The sequence below is a fragment of the Gavia stellata genome, chromosome 7 (genome assembly GCF_030936135.1).
Source record: "Gavia stellata isolate bGavSte3 chromosome 7, bGavSte3.hap2, whole genome shotgun sequence".
In the NCBI taxonomy this organism is placed as follows: domain Eukaryota; kingdom Metazoa; phylum Chordata; class Aves; order Gaviiformes; family Gaviidae; genus Gavia; species Gavia stellata.
The window spans coordinates 39,288,559-39,306,918 of record NC_082600.1 but is presented as its reverse complement, the minus strand read 5'-3'; the positions used below and the strand labels follow the sequence as shown (position 1 = coordinate 39,306,918).

Genomic DNA, 18,360 nt, shown 5'->3' with positions numbered 1-18,360 from the left:
ATCGTTTCCAGGCACCACAGTCGGTGACGCAAGGATGCCAAAGGAGCAGACAAGAACCAGGCAAAGCCATGGGCTCCACAGCGGCAGCACCGTTTTCCTCCTTATTAGCCCTGTAACTCCAAAGTGTCAGCTTGGTCCTACAAAGTCAGGTATGCACTTAAACATAGCTCTGTTTAGGACTACATTACTTAAATTGTATTTTCTTTTTGTTTTCCAAAAGAGAGATTTTTCCTTCTCATGCTAGGAAGGATGGTGGCTGAGGGCATCACAACAGAGTTGAGGGACAAGAGGATATGGAGGTCAGCATGTTGACAGATAATTTACCCAAATTGATTCACAGGTGAGGATTAAAATTTCCAGGCAGCTAAAGCTGCTTGGTTGCTGGCTGGAGCATTGTCTCAGCAGCTGGAGGACGGTCTTCAGAGCCATGTCAGGACGTAGGCTTTGCTGGCATCCCACTGACACCTGCAAAGGCACTGAGGAGCATGGGATACTCTCCTCCGGCACCGCATGCGTGCTGCAAGGGAACCTCGGCTCTCCTACTGAGCCCTCGCATGCAGGCGCTGAGTTGAGTGGTTCTGTGGCACTGCTGCTCTGCGCCCAGTGGAGAAGTCTCCCACACAGCCACCTGGAGAAGAGGATCAGAGTAAGCTCATTTTTCACTGCTGACCGACCAGAGCGTGCTCCAGCTGACACTGCCGAGTCCTCTCCCGGTCTCTGGCTGTGATGAAGCCGTCAGTAAAATCACAGGAGGGTGCACCATCCCCTCCTCTGGCTGTTTAAAATAAGTGTCATTAAACCAGACAGGTGCTGGTGCTGTGTCTCAGCAGGCGCTGCTTCAGCCCATACTGAATGCTCCTACATCATTTGTTCTGGGCACAGCTTAATTGCAAAATTAATTATTTTCCTATCAAACAAAATTGCATAAGAGGGTAGTCATGGGATTTTTAAACCTGATGGATGCTAAATGGGATTTGAATAAATATAAACAACTTTGGCTCCTGTCTGTGCTCAGGACTGCTAAGAGAGTAGCACTGCCAGGGCAGGGAGCCAGCGAACGCCCGGTGATGGGGTACAGGGCACGGCTGCCACCGGGAAGGCAGAGGCGCACGGTCCCAGCCACCCTGCCACAGGGAGCCAGGATGGGGCCGCCATCCGTGCCGGGATGCCATAGCAGACACAGCTGGGCATTGAACCGCAGATCGCACTGCCGCCCATCTCCGGCACATCCCAGCGTCTGCCGGAGGCTTCCAGGACGTGCTGCTGGTATCATGGCAGGGCTTCCAGCCCCACTGCAAGGACCTGGCAGGACCATGCAGACCTGCGGGAGTCTGTCCAGCCCCCCTTGCCCTGTCCTGCTCCAGATGTGCCCCTTCCCCATGACGTGCCAGGTCCAACATGGAGCTGGCATGGCAACATAATGGCACCTGGCATGGGGGTGAGGAGAGGGGAGTGTGGCCATCACCGTGACATCAGGCTACAGCTGCCTGTGCCCAGACTGCTCCACACCAGGTGGTGAGTGGTTTGCATCTCAAGACAAGCCCGTTCAGTTTGTTCTCGTTTCTGACCCTATCGCAGCGAGCTCAGACACAAGCAGAGCTGATCACCACACCAAAACATAAAACTTTTCCCATGCCAGGGCATATCAGGCCTACATTTTAATTGGGGGGCATCCCATTTAAGTGGACTGCATCCTCAGGTGATGACAGAAGTGAAAAAAACATGGGTAGGACCAAAACTGTGGCCTGAGGGAGACACAGTTGGAACAAGTCGGGACAAGGAGTTATTGTCCCTGCAGAAGCCCTCCCTCTTCAACCCCCTGACAGCCACTCCAGCACAGTGCCTGCCATGCGGGCAGGGCTGTGGTGGGCAAATTGCCTCAGAAGCACACAGAAATGAGTAAATAAATTAGCCAAGCACGTAACAGTACAGTGAGAAAACCTTACCTGAGCAAAATATGGGCACCAGATGCCAAGGTCATATCTCGGATTGTGGGCCAACATAGTGTGAAATCCGGCACAAATCAAGTCACCGCTGCTCTTGTTGGGCACGTCTGCTGAAGTATGGCCTTTGGGTAACAACTGGGCTGAGCTCAAGTTACATTAAATTCTGTAAAAACACAGAAGAAATGACAATCCCAGCTGCAAAGTGGAAAACTGGACCTCAGCTCCTCACCAGTGAAAGGGGCACGTGAGCCATTTCACGTTTATCCAGTGAATTTATGAAGCTGCATTATGAAAGCATGAAGCACTGAATCCTTCGGTGTCTAAAAAAAAAAAGTCTACAACACAGGTTATTTCAAGCTCCAGCAGGAAGTCTGCAAACTTGTATACAGGGGTTTTTTAAATGCCTCACGTTTGTTAAGCATCCTGGGATGCCTTTTGCATTAGACCGTATCTCTGAATTTGGGAGTATCTGGCTTAACAAAAACAATCCAAGCCACAGCACTTACGGTGAGGATTTGTTGTTTTATGAGGTCGTCTATCCTCAGAGAGCAGCCAGGCTCCGGGCAGGCAACCAGTGCCCTCAAGTGGCACGAGCAGTGAAGGACCTTTCACGAAGCTCCTTACCTTTATGCAGCGCAAGGACACAGGCAAAGGCAAAGAGGCCTTTGCGCTGTGGGAAAGCTGTCTGAGCATATTTGGGCCTTAAGAGGAAAAAAAGGAGACCATTTAAAGAGCATCTAGAAATCTACCTTTGACAAACTGAGCCCGGAAAGCGGTCAAAGGAAGGAAAAGGCACGCTTTGCCTAGGGATGGAACCAGAGGCTTGTTTGCCAAGCAGTTGGCTCCTCCGAGGCCAAAGCCTCCTCTGAACCGAGGTAGATGATGGTCAGCAGCAGCCCGTCGCAGGCTACCAGCAGAATGCCCATGCACCACCCGGCCCCCCTGCCTCCAGGAATGGGAGCTGCTCCTTCCTCCAGCCACGCTCCCACCTCCCAGATCCCAGGTTCCACCGCAGCCAGCAGTGGCTTTAGAGCTGAGATGGAGCTCTTCGGCCATGTCTGAACACAAACCCCCAGCTCCAGTGCCCATGTGAAACAACTGGACATCCCCAGCGTGAGTCAGGGTGAAATAATGATCCTAATTCATTCTGCTTCTCTCGACCAGTCTCTCCCTTGGTTCCCGTGGCATTTCCTGTGTTAACCACTGGGAACCAGCAGGAACACTTGAAGAGCAAACAACTAGCAGGCATTTTTTTAATTATTGGGGTAGCTGAAACATTCTTCTGCAGCCCTGCAAAGACAAAGGGCGAGAGCGTTACGACATCATTGTTTTAAAACCCTGAGCTGGACTGAGCTTGCCAGGGGGGTCTGAGCGCTGCCGAGGCAGCAACGCTTTGTAACCAGTTAATTGTTTGACTTGACCTTTCTCGCATCTTCTGACAAAATTCAGCGCACAGCTAAAAGGCAAACACAGCGAAAACAAGCATTTCCTTAGGATGACTGGGGATCTATGGGAGAAAAACCTAAAGGGAGGGAGAGAAAGAGAGAAGAAATTGCTGTGTGCTTTGCTCCTGCGTTTTCTGCTAATTCCTATGGGCCGTGCCCACGTGCTACTTGGGCAGCCCTTACTTGTGCCTGGAAATCTTGCAGATGCCCAAGGAAAAACAACACGTGTGCAGTACTGCAGGCCTCCTCCTCCTGCTTGCTTAGCCAGGGCCCAGGCAACGGGGCTGGGCAGTACTCTTTGCCACCACAGCGATGGACCGAGAGGTCTCAAAGCACCGCCTGTGATTTGCAGGAAGGGCCCTTGTTCCCAGGCATGGTGGTGTGGTGCTCACAAGGGTGTAGGAGAAGCCACGGGCATGGATGCACAGAGCCACGGGGAGCTGCTGGCACAGCTCTGTCCCACATTGCTGCAGGCATCGCTCGTCCCCGCTCGATGGGAGATGCCCGTGCTGGGCTCCAGAGCTGTCGTCGGTGCTTTTCCGTCCTGGCTGCCAGCCTGGAAAACAAAGTTCCCAGTCCAAGCGAGAGCAAGTGGGGAAGAAAGGCTCCAACATTCCTGCCTGCGCCAGTGGCGTTTCCAGAGCAATGGGGCTGGAGAGGTTGAGCCTGTTGAGCTCCCAGATGAATAGGAGTGATGGACATATTACTGCAGCATTATAAGGCCCTTCAGGAAAGGGTTTAGAACTCAGCCATGTTGCAGCAGACCTCCCTGGTTAAAATCCCTTCCCCAGTCCTGCAGCAGAGAGAAAAAGACTGCAGTCCTATAACACAACTACCAGTTAACAACTTCCCTGGCCTCAAGGCTCTTTTAGACCCAGGCTTTATATTCTGCAAACAGAGGACAAGATTTTGCCAAGGGGGAAAGATTTTCTTGGAGCAGAAGGACTGAAGAGTGCTATCGCTCACCGAGCTCGGCCAGGAAGGGATGGAGCAGCAGGTAATCTCACCGAAGCCCCCCCCAGCCGCATCCACAGGCATGTAAGGTAACGGCATTCCTTTCACTCTAGTTTAATCTGCTCAGCACTGTATGTTTCTAGAGTCCCGCACCAGAACTAGGAGTTGTCTCAGGTCGATTTGCAGGCAATAAATGCCTTAAATGAAGGCAAAACCTGCAGAGGGATTAGGGAGCATGGCACCTGGGGACGGGGCAGGCAATGTGCCATTCCCCATCATGGCAGATGCAGGGAAGCACATCCTCTGTACAGCCAGGGGACAGGGAGCTGTGGGAGGATGAGCAGAAGTCACCTCTGCAGCAGCTGGAGGAACAATCTTCATCAGCCACCTCTCTGGTCCCTTTTCCTGCCCGAGCACCAGCCGCCCAGCTCCCGTTTCCCTGCACACCAGAGCTCTGCATGCATGTCGCGCTGTGCAGCCTTGTACTGAAAGCACAGGGGTCCGGGGTGGGTAAAAGCTGCCTATATGGCTTTGCTTGGAGAATTTGGGTGATGCCTGCACCGCTCGCCTCATCACGATGCAGAGCACCTGAGGCCCTGAAAGCAGCACTGCTGTGCTGCAGCGAGCACAGCTTTGCGCTGCAGAGGTCGGTTAAGGCTCCTGCCACACAGAACCTCCCCTCAATGCTATGGAGGGAATAATGTTTTGGATGTTGGTGAGGCTTGGAGAATTCATTCTTATATGCAATCAGAAAATTTCTAAACAATGTCAGACTTACCGCATCGGGAAAAGAGACATGAAGGCCCCTAAGAGTTTGCTAGAGAAACTACTTGCCCATGGAGGAAGTTTCTTCCTAGCCCTCCTATTGAGAGATTGATTTGTGGCCAGAAGCATAAGCATTTTATAACCCTCGTTAAAAATAAAGTACCCTGGATGCATCATGTTTTTAAGCGTTGGCCTCTGCAGTATCTTGTAAACAAAGGTTGTTCTGGTTCACTTTCCCTGCTGTGAAGTGCCTGTCTTTATCAGTTTTGAACAAGTCTCCCTCTCGCTCTTACCAGCTATGCCCTCATTCCCATAGTGAGAGCGGATGCTGGAAGAGGTGAGGGACCAGAGCAGAAGCTACACAAACTGCACAACGTATTACTGAAGTGAATGGGGTTCACAGCCAGTTGCTCAAAGATGGACTTCTGTTTCAACAGCTGCTGAATGATAAGAGTGATAGCTAGAAGGAGAGCTCTTGTTTTGCTTGCATTAATTGGATGTTATTTGGACTTCTGAATAAATCCCTTCCTCACCTTCCCAGCCACTTACAGAAGAAGGGACCTCTAAACCCTTCAGCAGGATGAACACGACCAAGGGAACTTTTGAGACCCCGGAGCTTTGGAGCCCAGGTCTCACGCAGAGCACCTCCTTGACCAGTGTGGCACCACCATTTGCATTTGGCCAGCAGGCCACGGACAAAGCCCTGAATGTGATCCTTATTGTGGTCCTCTTCGTCATCATGGTATCTCTGGGGTGTACGATGGAGATAGCCAAGATCACAACTCACCTCAGGAAACCCAAAGGCGTGGCAATTGCTGTAATGGCTCAGTATGGCATCATGCCCTTGACAGCATTCGTATTGGGCAAGATCTTCCAGCTGGGTGCTACAGAATCCCTGGCCCTCCTCATCTGCGGCTGCTGCCCGGGGGGGAACCTCTCCAACATCTTTAGCCTGGCACTAAGAGGGGACATGAATCTCAGGTAAAGCAAGCCGAGTACGTGTTCATTGCCCAGGCCGATCTAGTCATACAACTGGTTCAGAAGCTAGCTTAATCAGCTTCATCAATCCCCAAGAAGCTGGGCAAAGACTGAAATACTAAGTCTAGAATATTTTTAAAGCACCCATATTGCTCAGTGAGCCAATTTGTCCCTGTTTCACAATAAAATAGGATTTTGTACCTTTCTGTGAAGCATACGGCATGCTGCTTTTGATGAGATGAGTGCAGGAACACTATTTTGCCTCCACATAGCAGTACATATAGTATATATCAACTAGATCTATCCATACAGCAGCATATAGTTATGTAAACTGAGCACACTGTCTGAAGAGGCTGCATCAGTGAGAGAGAAACGTTGAACTAGCAGGACCCCACAATCCAACAAACCCCAGCGATAAAACAAGATCCAGGGGGAAAATATTAAGTATTACTTTCTCTGTCACTTGGGAATTTCTGAAGTGTGAGCTGTACCCATAACAAAGGTCCTTTCTGAGCTGGTATAGAACTTGAATCATCTTCCCCTCCTCTATTCATATCACATCCTTATACAACCTGATAGCGATGGGAAAACCTCAGTGACAGGTTGGGAAAGAGCAAGGTAAAGTCTTATATTAAAACCATGTCTCCAAGGTAGTAAGAAAAATGAGCGTATTCCACAAAAAAGTGTCATTCTTCTACTGAAGAGTCCTTTCTTCACCCCAGCATTGTAATGACCACATGCTCAACGGTCCTGGCAATTGGACTAATGCCTCTGCTTCTGTACCTTTACTCGGGAGGACTATACGAGGGTGATTTGGAGGGCAAGGTGCCTTACAAAGGAATAATCACTTCCCTGGTCCTAATGCTAATCCCCTGTGCCATCGGCATCATCTTGAATGAGAAGAAACCACAGTACACTGGCTTTACCATCAAGGTAAGAAGTATCGTGTGCTAGTTGCCTTTCAACCAAGGGCCTCGAGGAAGTTTTCAAAAATAGAGGCACAAAACTACTATGTTCTTTAAGGCACGCCACAAATCAATGAAAGGGTTGAGGACAGAACTCAAGACATCCACTTCACCACTTTAATCATTAAAATATTTGCCTAAAGTCCTCCACCTTTTAGAGACAAACAACATTTTGTAGGCAACTTCCTACCTTGCTCTCCTTTGTTGGCTTCAGTTTTAACTTCATTTTCTTTTGCTACAAGCAGCCTTTTGCTATAAGCCTCATAGGCACTGCCCCCAACTACTGCTGTAACCAAAGCAGACCCCAGATTTAAAAAAACAAAACCAAACCAAACCAAAAACCAACCAAACAAAAAACCCACCCCACTGTTCTCAGAGATCTAGCACAGGGCAAAAGACACATCACAAAGTTGTGTTCACATCAATGAGGTATCTATCCAGCAGAAGCCACTAGATCACTAAGCGCCCACTTATGCCTGGGATCATCTCCCTGCCTCCTTTGTACATCAGGCATTTAAACAGCAAAAGGGAAATCCGGATAACCGACTACACCATTGTCTAACTCAAGAGCTCCACTAGCAGTATCCAGATAGCTGCTGTGTAACCTGTTTTTCATAGTTTCTTTCACCAAGGCTTCCTCTCGGAGACACTGCATGGCAAGAAATGGGTGCCAAGACTCAGTAACAGACCTGATAAACTGACATTAGGAATCACTAACCTCTAAGAAGCATGGGAACCTGGGAGCCAGGCTAGAGCAGATGCAGGAGGACCAGAGCTCATCAAAGGTTCCTCTACCCAGGCAGCGAACAGTGGTCTGTTTCAAAAGAAGCTTTAAAAGCCTCACATGAGAAGGTGACCTACACCAGCCCTGCCAACCCTTGGTTCATGTTCCTTTCCGCTAACACCACCTTTCCATTTATCTTCTCTACGAAAGAGGAAGGGGGTAGACAGTTGCTTTTAAAGAACACCTGGGGAACTCTGTCCAAACTGGACTCCAAAGTGGAGAGACAGGCAGGAGAGCTGTGTATTCTGCCTCCCAAAATTCCCCAGGTCCTTCATCCTGCTGAATCACCAGACACCGGTGAGATGATGTGACAACGCAGCCACCACCTTCCGTGCCTGCTGTAGGCAGACTCTACCTGTGAGTAAAGTGGTTTCCTCCCCACCCGCTTCGGGTGGAAGGGGTGTCATGCTAGACCCCCAAAGGGACTTGAACAGGGAGACACACAGCAATGCCTGAGAAACCAGTGGCTGGTGCAGCAAGATGGGAGGTTTTGCCTATAGACCAGAAAGATACATGTTATTTAAGGTCTACTGGTAACAGTTATGTCCATGAAAGGTACTTACACACTCTATGTACTTACATATGTGGTGGATAGGGAACTGGGCAGCCTCTTCCAGCAAATTTTCCTGGGAATTTTTACCTTCTCCATGTCTTGACCACTTTTATTTTAGGCAGGGGTGGTTGTGCTTCTACTGTCATCTGCTGCAATAATCGCTCTGTCTGTGGCCAGTGTGGGAAGCAGTATCACGGCTGTTTTCTCACCAACCCTCCTGGGATCTTCTGCCTTGATGCCTTTTATTGGATTCCTTCTGGGCTATCTTCTCTCCGCAGTCTTCAAGCTTAATGACCGGTATGTTGGTCCACTCCCCCCTGCCCTCACTCTCTGTCACCAGAAGGAACAGAGAGGTATGACAGCTCTGGTCTATGGAGCAATGGTGAAAACATGGGTTTCAACGTGGATGTGCTTTTGTAAAACAAACACTGACTGCAGTCTCCCGAAATGGGCCCTAGGAGTACGAGCAGACACGCTGCAAGCTGGTCCCGAGTCAATACTCCCACACCTTGAGCGGGGAGAGAAATGAGTTCAACCTCTGCTTGGCTCAGCGGGGAGGGGAGGGCAGCTGGAGCAGTTTTTGACACAGGTACGTGATGGCCACGGAAGGGGTGGAAGTCCATTATGCAGGTTCACTGAACAAGCAGAGAGATGGTTTTGATTTAAGGTCACTAGTGACCTGCTAAGCATACATTACCAGCCTCTGCTCTCAGTAATGAAACTGAGGGAAGCAGAGAATGAATAGCACCAAAGAACAACAAAGAATTAGGGAATACCAACAGAGACCAAACCCCAAGTGACACAACTGTTCCTCAGCTGATAATTACCCCAAACCAGTCAGTGCATTCAGCTGCAGCCCCAAGAATTCAGGGTGGAAACCTTGCATATAAAACCCACTCCTTCCCTTTCTCATCCTACCTAATCCAGGTAGGAAGCCTGCTAGTCCTCACTATTTTTTACCTTCACACCTTGGACTCTTCACCTCAGAAGCAGATTCCTTCCCTGTGGGAAGCTGCAGCGCGCAGCACAGGACACAAGGCCTCCAAATACCATTAAGCACAAAGTCCACATTTATAACGTGATCTGCCTGCACATTGCAAAGGGAGCATGAGGCAAAACCTTCCAGGCATCCCAGCATTGCTCCTGATAAAGCAGCTTTTAGCACAGGCAAACACATGAAGCATTGCAACAGCAAGGTGGGCAGCATTCTTCTTAAGTTGTTTGAAAGTGGATTAAATCTGTGATCCATTTAACTTTTCCTCCTTCAGATGCAGGCGGACAGTGTGCATGGAAACTGGCTGCCAGAACGTACAGCTTTGCTCGACTATCCTCAAGGTTGCCTTTGCCCCAGAAGTCATTGGCCCCCTGTACTTCTTCCCACTGCTCTACTTGCTGTTCCAGCTTGGAGAAGGACTTCTGCTGGTCCTGGTCTTTAGGATCCATGACAGAATAAAGAAACCAAGTGGCAAGTACAGCTTTGCTCCTGTATTTCTTACACTTTCCAATCCAAACCACATATGCTTACGTATAATTGCCAACAAATTGCTGCTTTCTAGGGGCAGAACCAGGTTGCCCTTTAACTCAGTTACCATACCAAATGCATTAAATACAAATCACAGTCAAAAATTCATAGGTAGCTGAAGATATTAGAAATTATGACTTCTTGTATCAGCAGACTGTTTCGTACAGCTAGGTACTATCTATATTATCGGAGGTTTTCAGAGTGCTCGGAGGTTTTCAGAGTCCTGTGCTTAAACTAGGATGGGTGTCCTGCAAAAGCCAGGACTTGCACCGAGCACATGCGAAGAACAGTCACACACACCCCTGAAACTACATGAGAACATCAGATATTCTTTAATGCAACGAATTCCAGCTTTGCTGTAAACTGTTAAGAGATTCACTGAAGGGTGTCACTTTTGGAGTGAGGCTAGGAAAGGACAGAACTGTCAAGTACCGCAGCTGAAGGAAGGAAACACGTGGGTCTTTTGCTAGAAAAGTACATAAATAGATTCAAGCTTAAGTAAAATACATATACGGTATTGGTATGGAGAAGAGTCTGCCTCACATCTAACTTCAACAGGTCCATAATGCCAAAGCTCAGCAGAGTGCCTGCGAAGATGGCTGAAGAATGCACTGCTGGATGAGATTTTCCACCAGTCATCTCTCTGATGTTCCAGACCAGCTTTCTCCAGTCCCTTGGGACAGAGAAGCAGCTGAGCAGCTGCTACAGAAGCACTTTACCCTATCTTATAGCTATAGCTGAAGGATGACTGTTAATGGGGAAAAAACCCCACTCAATTTGTATACTCAGGTGTGCCTTCAGTGCAAAGCAGTTGATATCGGATAGAGTCATACAGGTGCTTGCAAGACTATTATAAAAAGGGTGGCTTTCCAGGCTCTGACTTGTAAGTGACTGGAAACAAAATGGCTTAAATACTTTGGGAGGACTTCCAAGTTCCTTCCTTTTGCTTTAAATCACTCAGTGACACCAGTTGTAGCTCTGTCACAATCTTTCCATAACCTGGGTTCAGAACTTCCTGTTCTAACTACATTTTTCTTCAGATGCAGCAAAGATGACCTGCGCAGCTGCGGACACAGTTACTGCTCAAGAAATGAAACCAGTGTCAACACCCTGCAGAAACAGTGGGAAACCAGGAAAACAATACAGATGGATTCTGCAGCAGCCACTATCACAACCTCCCCAAGATCCACCTTCTGCAGCTGGCTTACCGGCCTCCAGCAGTTCCGTGTAAGACTTTTATCTGGATGCTCATTTTACGGCGGACAAAGGGATCGCCACGGAGCTGTCTGCACCCTGTTACTTCCCGAAGACCTTGCTCCACAGACTAAGCCTCTCCCTGCCTGCCCGTGAGGGACACTTCCAGCTACCTCCAAGTCATCACAACAACCCTTTGGCACAGTTTAGGGCCATGTTCCCAAGCAACTGCCCCTACGAAAAAACCACTGCCCCCATCAGTTCCCTTTTTTAATTTCACTTACCTGTAATTGTCCCACTGGCACATGTTGGAAGCAGCTCCTGAAGACATCGCTCAAGATTAATGTAATTTCTCTAACAAAGACCCAAAACACAGTGTGAAAGTTTCTCAGTGCAGGAGCCACCAAGACCCAAGTGTGCAGCTGAGCAGCCCACGGACTGCTGGTCACTCCCGTTTTCCAAGGCCTGAGCACTGTGCAGTGTACCACTGCTGCCCATGTAGCAGAGGCCACAAAAACTGGACCCGGCTACGCAAACTGCCATAGTACGTCAAGTTTGGGTCCAGCAAGCTGTACCTCTGAAAATACATGAGCCTTGGGTGTGCCTTGATTTGTAGGAGCCAGTGGACTAAATGCAACACCTCTTCAGGATACCATCTAGCTATTGTCACACTACAAATATGAGGGAAGATTGGCATTAACACGTCCAACGTGCTAAGTATGCATTGTAACCTGAAGTAATCCACCTTAGCTAAGAATAAATAGGCTCATACCAAGAACCTACGCTTCACAAATGCGGAATCATTTCTGGCCGGAAGTCAACGTAACTCTCCAGAAAGCAGAGCCTGGGAGTTTGCTTTAAACTGAAAGTTCGTCATCACAACCCCTAGTAAAATGCAGCAATCTATTCATGCTGCTTGCAAGCCAAGTGGCACGGTTTAGAAAGAGAATTTGGAACAGCTATTTACAGAGCAGGCAGTACTTCATGTTTAGCCTGAGGGAGGGAACTGTCTGAAACACCACCCCTTTCCAATCACCAGGTGCCTTCAGCCACCTGGGCTCCTGTTGGAGCCAAGTCCCACTTGAACACAGATGCCCATAATCATTCAAGTAAGCAGGAAGGATCAACAGACTTGAGATAATGCAGCTAACCTCACACCCAGATGAGTGTCAACGCTGCCTCTACCCTTAGAGGTTAAAGCCCTCTTCTTTCATACCTCTTAAGATGATCCAGCATCTGAACTACCAACCTCTGAGACTGAAGCCTCCCACCCCCCAAAGCTGACTAGTAATAATCCCACTAACTGCATACCAGCCTGACCACCACTCAATGCCTGTTCCCAGGAGCACTGGGCAGTTTGATGCAGTGCTACCGTAACAGACGAATTCACAAGGCACAAAAAGCTCATTCTTGTTGGTCAGCTTGGAACACGTTTACTTACAACTCTGCAACAGCATGGAGAAAAGGCAGCAGGGCCTGCAGAGACCCCAAACCACTAACCTCCCCCAAAGCCAGACCTCGCTCTGAACAGAACCACCTTGCATTTCCTAGGACCTAATCCAAAGCCCATCCTAGGCTCCAGAAATATTTTTAGAAGTTTCAGTGGATTACTGGAGTAGCTTTGTAAAACACTTTGTAAGAAAACATGTTATTTTTAAATTGAATTCTGAAGGTCTCTCTTGTAACATGGGGGAGGGCTTGAGAAACACAGAGATTAAAGGGTTGTTGCCCCTCTAAGGCACAAACACCAAAATGCAGAACTGCCGGGTGCCACTGCTTCAGTACTCCCACCCGCAAACTTAAAAATCCCTCCTCCTCCAGGATGAGGACTAATGCCTGTAAAAATGCTTTATCCGTGCCTCAATGTTCTCACACACACTAATGAAGTACGCTGACTACATTAATCTTTTATAGTCTAAGCTTATTATCTGAACAGTGATCAAAACCTAAATGACTTGTCCATTCCACTTTCTGCTATGAACTGACAGCATGAGTCTCCTTATTATCAAGGTTCTGATTTCAGAACATAGAAGTATCGACAGACACAGCGTGATATATTTAAAAGGAAGTTCTCCCCCACGCCCAAAACACTCAACGATAGCTTTACTGTAGACCCATCTTTAAGAAACACTTTAACACTGTCCAAGGACATGAGGCGCGGTCACTTTATTAAGAACACACTAGAAGCAGAGACATTATTTCTTTATACTTTATTTGAGCTATTTAATTCTTAAGTATCAAGAATTAGGGTGCTTTATAGAGTATTATTACCACAGGGCAGTGAAATGGGCATTTTCTTAGTGTAGTGCAAGTCATATTAAATGAAAAGCTTTTAAAATAAAGTTTTATTACCAGTACTGACCAGCACTTAATCTGCTGACCTGAAACAATGGTTCAAAACCACAAAAAAATACCCTCTGAAATAAAGCTTTATGTACAGCACATGTAGAGCTCTTAGATGCCTAAAGCTATTAGTTTAATTTGAGATATTAAACTAATGTTCTGAGTTGCTATTCACAGTTGAATATACTGGGAATTAAGTGTTCAGATGACTTTTTCTGGAGTACAAAAAAATTTGTCTGCTTTAGTTATAAAGAGCTCTGCCAATATACACAAACTATACACTTCAGACATTCACAAAAAAATGTCAGCAAGAAAAGGGTTATCAAAAAACATTTAATACAATTAGTCAATAACCCTTCCCACCATGGTCCACATCTACAAAGTTCCCCCATCCCTCCCCCCTCCCCATCCAAACCCTTCCCCACAGAAAGTCACATACTTACCACAAGTTTTAGCAAGTATGGTTTAAAAAAGGGCCCCCAGGGCAAGTTACTTATAGTTCAGTTGCCACTGTCAACAGATCTGGACCTCGATCTGGACCTCTGCCGATCCACAGATGATGGAGATTTAGATCTACTGGAAGAACCACGTTTCTGGCTCTTCTCTGGCATTGGAGATCTACTAACTGATCGAGACTTGCTACGGCTCCTACTCCTTGACCTGCTGTAAGACTTGCGGCTGCGGGAACGGGAACGGCTACGAGACCTGGACGAGCTTCTGCTACGAGACCGTGACCTGCTTCTGGACCTACTGTGGAAGCAAAGAGCATCGGTGTTAGCAATGAAACATCACGGACCACAGACCACGACAATAACCAGGCAGTTCACTGGTCTCCAGTTCGGTTGCCTGGTCACCGACTTCAAAGCTTTCTCAATGAGTATTTAAGCATTATTTAAGAGATTAGTAATCTGTACCTGTGCCTTTTGCTGCCTTCAATTAGTTTGATTTTCCTTCCATTAATTTCTTTACCAGAAAGCTTTTCAATAGCATTCTTTAAATCACTGTAAGAGGCGAATTCAACCACCCTACAGAAACAAAATAAAACAAAAAACACAGAGCTCACTATTACAACTTGTGATTTTGATGACAGAGCAAAACATACTCTGGGGAAAAAAAAAAAACAACTCAAAAAACCTCACACTATTCAGTGTAGTCATCCCTTGTCATACATGAATTGAAGAATTCCCCTCCCAAAATACCAGAGAATGCATTTTCAAAGGGTATCTAAATTAAACCATGAACAGCTGCTGAGCACTGAAAGCAGCCAGCTTCCCTCCCCAAATATATACATACAAATATTACTCTACAGATTTCAAGAGATGATTTTAGAGGCTTACCCTTCATTTAACTTAGGTCTGTGTGCATCTGCAAAGGTTACTTCCCCAGCTTGTCTCATGAAGTCTTTGAGATCCTAACACAAGACCAGTTATGTTATGCAAAGAAGTGAAATGAATACTTATCTATATAAAAATAGTTAAAAACAAACAAAATAAACTTATGACTACTGAAAGAGAAGATGTTAGATAAATTACAAACATGGCAATTGCCATACTTGTATTCTATCAAAATTGAATTATCTTTATCAGGGCACGAAATAAATGAAAAAAGCATATTGCTTTAAGCAAAATGCTAATAAAGTGTCTTAACATTAAGGAAAATATTAGTCTACAAAGATTATAGAGATTAAAGAACAGAGAGGAAGAGAGAGAGAGAGAGAGAGAGAGAGAGAGAGAGAGAGAGAAAGAAAGAAAAGTACATTTGTATATATACTGGACTGAGCGTGAAATACTACCCATATATTTTTGTACTATTTCAGTCTCCATTTACATTACAAGTCTTATATGCATACAGAATTACATTTACATAACACCAATTATTTTGTGCCCCATATGCCATTAAAAATATAGTTTACTTTACCTTTATTAACCTTTCCCTAGGCTAGCCAAGCAGCAAACTGCATTAAGCGACCGGAGATACCGTCATGATATATGCCCGACTGGCTCTTCGCCACCCACTTGACGAACACTACCCAGTCGATGGAAGCCATTAATCGCACTGCCCTCCCTATTAGGAGACTATTGATGGATCCAGACATTCTCTATGCTTGATGTTACCAAGGACCACTTTACTGCGATCAGGATTCCAACGACCACCTAATTTCGTATCTTTCAACTCTTTTCGACCAGGACCTCTTTATTCGGAAGCGTTACAGGAAGAACAGCTCTCAACTTAGGAATCAGATCTCGTTAACGCTCTGGGATCGCTGCAATGTGGCACTTTAAGGAGTGCATCGATTACGTCTAGACCGGCAAACACAGATCTAGAGGTGGCCAAGTGACATTGTAGGAGCTGACTGGAAAGTCAACCAGGCCCAACCAAGAGTGACCAAGACAGAACGATTAGGATAACCCACAGGCACTCCTCGTCATAAGGCCAACGACACAGATAGGCTGGCAAATAAAGGGTTTAATATGTGGTTAAAATGGATTTAAAAAACAAGAAAAAATAAATATATATCCTCAAATATATACATTTATTATTATTATAAATTAAAATTAACTAATTTTCATTCAAAATATTTAAATTACATTATTTAAAATAACATTAATTACATAAACATTTTTAATAAATTATATTTAATTTTAATTAATTAATTTACAAAATAATTACATTACATACCGATTAAACGAAGTCAAAATAGTTAATCGTGTTTCAACAAACCTGCCAGCTGACTCGGGAAGACAAATTTTCTACTATGAGGCGATTTTCTGTTCTTACAGGTGGGGCATTTCTATTTGGACATAAACAATTGAGACTTTTATTAGTAATTAAAATATAACCGCATGTTAATATTAACAAAGGCTGTACCAATAGTCAGTATCAGCATATCACCATTACTACTACAACTTAACTGTGTAATGCCCCAAGTAATCTAAAACAAGCATTAAGTACTTTGGGGAGGGAGCATAAAGATAACAAGCATATCTGAGAAGTTTTGTAATCCTCACTATCCTACTGCCACATCAAATAACTGACTAAAAAGGCGAACAATATGTTTTAATATCTCATTCTAGCTCAAGTTCTTGGATCAGATGAGCCCACAGTGTTCTTTTTCAAACTATGTCAGTTCAAAGCTATACATACCTCCTGTCACTACGTGGACGGCGGCTGCTAAAACGGTCAGAGTACCTCCCTCTGCCTCTACCCCTAGAGCGTGCTCTTGCATGCTCAATTGTAACCCTGGAAAAAAAAAAGAAATGGAAAATTACACATTTTTTCATTTTTCTTCTTATATATTCCTTCACGGTTATAGGGAAAAAAACCCACACACAATAGTTTAAATGAAACTGGTAACATAACGCAAGTTAATTGTAACTCACTTCTTATTTTAGATATTCAAGCTTATATACTCATAAGGGTACCTCACCTCTCACTGCAAAGCTCTTTTCCATCCAATTCATAGACAGCATCATCTGCATCCCTCGGATCCTCAAATTCCTGCAAAACCACCACAGCAAGAACATAAAAGTAAAAAATTACATCTCTAAGAAATTAACAAATACTCATTTGCCACACAATATACTTAGCTGAGCACGTTAACGGCATTATCTTTAAAAGCAGCTTCGCGCACGTCAAAGGCGCATGAGAACCGAGCGACCAACAACGGACAGGGACGGCAGAGCCCTGCAGAGGGGCGCACTCACCACAAACCCAAACCCCCTCTTCAGATCGATGTCCCGGATGCGACCGTATCCCTTGAAGAACCTCTCCACATCCTTCTCCCTGGCGGCCGGGTTCAGCCTCCCGATGAAGACGCGGCAGCCGCTCATGGCTGTGGGCGCTGAGCTCGCTGCAGGAGACACGGCGCCCAGCCCGTCAGCGCCCCCGGCCCGCCGCCCCCGGCCCTGCCCGGTGACTCAGCACACCCCCGCCCCGCACAGCCGTCCTCCCTGCCGCAGTCCGCAGCAGGCCCCCGGCCCGGCCTCGCCCCCGCTCCGACCCAATAGGAAGCAGCCAGGTGGGGTCCGCCTTAGCCTGCGCCAATGGGAACCCGACGTTCCGCCTGCAGCCCCGCCCACAACATGCCTACGGCCGGCGCGGCCCCGCCCCTCTGCCAGCGCATGCGCGCTGCCCCCGCCGAGCAAGGGAAGAAAAGTGAACGCCATCGCTCCGCCACAAAATGGCGGCCCGGGCCGCGCCCAACAGCGCCCGCTCCGCGCAGGACAGCAGAGTAAAACAGAGCGACAAGAACACCGGCGGAGGCCGGCCGGCTGCAGAGCCGGGAGCCCGCTGCGCCACCGACGCTGTTCCCCCAACGCCGCCCGCCCGCGGCGCTGCGCTGCACTCCGCTCCGCAGGGAGGCCCACGCGCTCCGCCGCACCGGGCCCCCGGGCCTGTCACGAACCTGGGCTGCAGGTCTCGGTGCGGGCCGAGCCGGGCGGGCGCGCGGGGCAGTCGGCGCTCGGCTGGCGGGCAGCTCCCTCCTCCCTCGGCGGCGGCTGACTCCGGACTGCCGTGCCCCTGCGCTGCAAAATGGAGGCGGCCCCGCGCGTCACCGCCGCCCCGCGTGACGCTGGCGCGGCGCGGCCATTGGCGGAGGCGACGGCCTCGCCCCTTCCCCAGAGAATCTAGGTCAGGGCGGGGAGGGGGCGAGCCCCGGCCCGGCTCGCAGTCTTCCCGTAGGGCTGGCGGCGGGGGCCAGCCCTGTGGGCGAACGCCCCTTGCTGCCTGCCCCCTGTAACCGGGCCTTCCCTCGGGGCGCGGAGGGAGGATGGCCGCTGCGGTACTCACCTTGGCTGGTCAGCCCATCCGGCCTGGGCTAGGTAACCGGTGGCGGTACGCTAAAGCTGCCTGCATGGGAAGAAAATTAACAGTGGCATTAATGCTGGTCCGGAGTGTGGAAAGCACAGT

The 18,360-nt window shown here is 47.9% G+C and overlaps 2 protein-coding genes across 2 annotated transcripts; one reads left to right on the top strand and one right to left on the bottom strand.

Annotated features, from left to right (window-relative positions):
* The first annotated feature begins 5,690 nt into the window (after positions 1 to 5,690).
* On the top strand, positions 5,691 to 11,143 carry SLC10A1 (solute carrier family 10 member 1). The gene is made up of 5 exons (XM_059819560.1): positions 5,691 to 6,091; positions 6,787 to 7,021; positions 8,509 to 8,687; positions 9,659 to 9,855; positions 10,953 to 11,143. The coding sequence occupies exons 1-5, from the start codon at positions 5,691 to 5,693 to the stop codon at positions 11,141 to 11,143; spliced, it is 1,203 nt and encodes a 400-aa protein (XP_059675543.1).
* A 2,164-nt stretch (positions 11,144 to 13,307) lies between these two features.
* Positions 13,308 to 17,881, bottom strand: SRSF5 (serine and arginine rich splicing factor 5). The gene is made up of 8 exons (XM_059819302.1): positions 17,855 to 17,881; positions 17,154 to 17,299; positions 16,877 to 16,947; positions 16,594 to 16,689; positions 16,171 to 16,240; positions 14,787 to 14,860; positions 14,364 to 14,474; positions 13,308 to 14,199 (listed from the first exon to the last, which is right to left on the bottom strand). The coding sequence occupies exons 2-8, from the start codon at positions 17,277 to 17,279 to the stop codon at positions 13,950 to 13,952; spliced, it is 798 nt and encodes a 265-aa protein (XP_059675285.1). The 5' UTR covers positions 17,280 to 17,299; positions 17,855 to 17,881; the 3' UTR covers positions 13,308 to 13,949.
* Between the last annotated feature and the right edge of the window lie 479 nt (positions 17,882 to 18,360).

Coding starts and splice junctions, on each gene's coding strand:
- SLC10A1 (XM_059819560.1), top strand. CDS start 5,691: ATGAACACGACCAAGGGAACTTTTGAGACCCCGGAGCTTTGGAGCCCA. Junction 6,092..6,786: donor AGAGGGGACATGAATCTCAG/GTAAAGCAAGCC, acceptor TCATTCTTCTAC/TGAAGAGTCCTTTCTTCACC. Junction 8,688..9,658: donor GTCTTCAAGCTTAATGACCG/GTATGTTGGTCC, acceptor TTCCTCCTTCAG/ATGCAGGCGGACAGTGTGCA.
- SRSF5 (XM_059819302.1), bottom strand. CDS start 17,279: ATGAGCGGCTGCCGCGTCTTCATCGGGAGGCTGAACCCGGCCGCCAGG. Junction 16,241..16,593: donor CGTCCACGTAGTGACAGGAG/GTATGTATAGCT, acceptor ATGTCCAAATAG/AAATGCCCCACCTGTAAGAA. Junction 14,200..14,363: donor GAAGGCAGCAAAAGGCACAG/GTACAGATTACT, acceptor TTGCTTCCACAG/TAGGTCCAGAAGCAGGTCAC.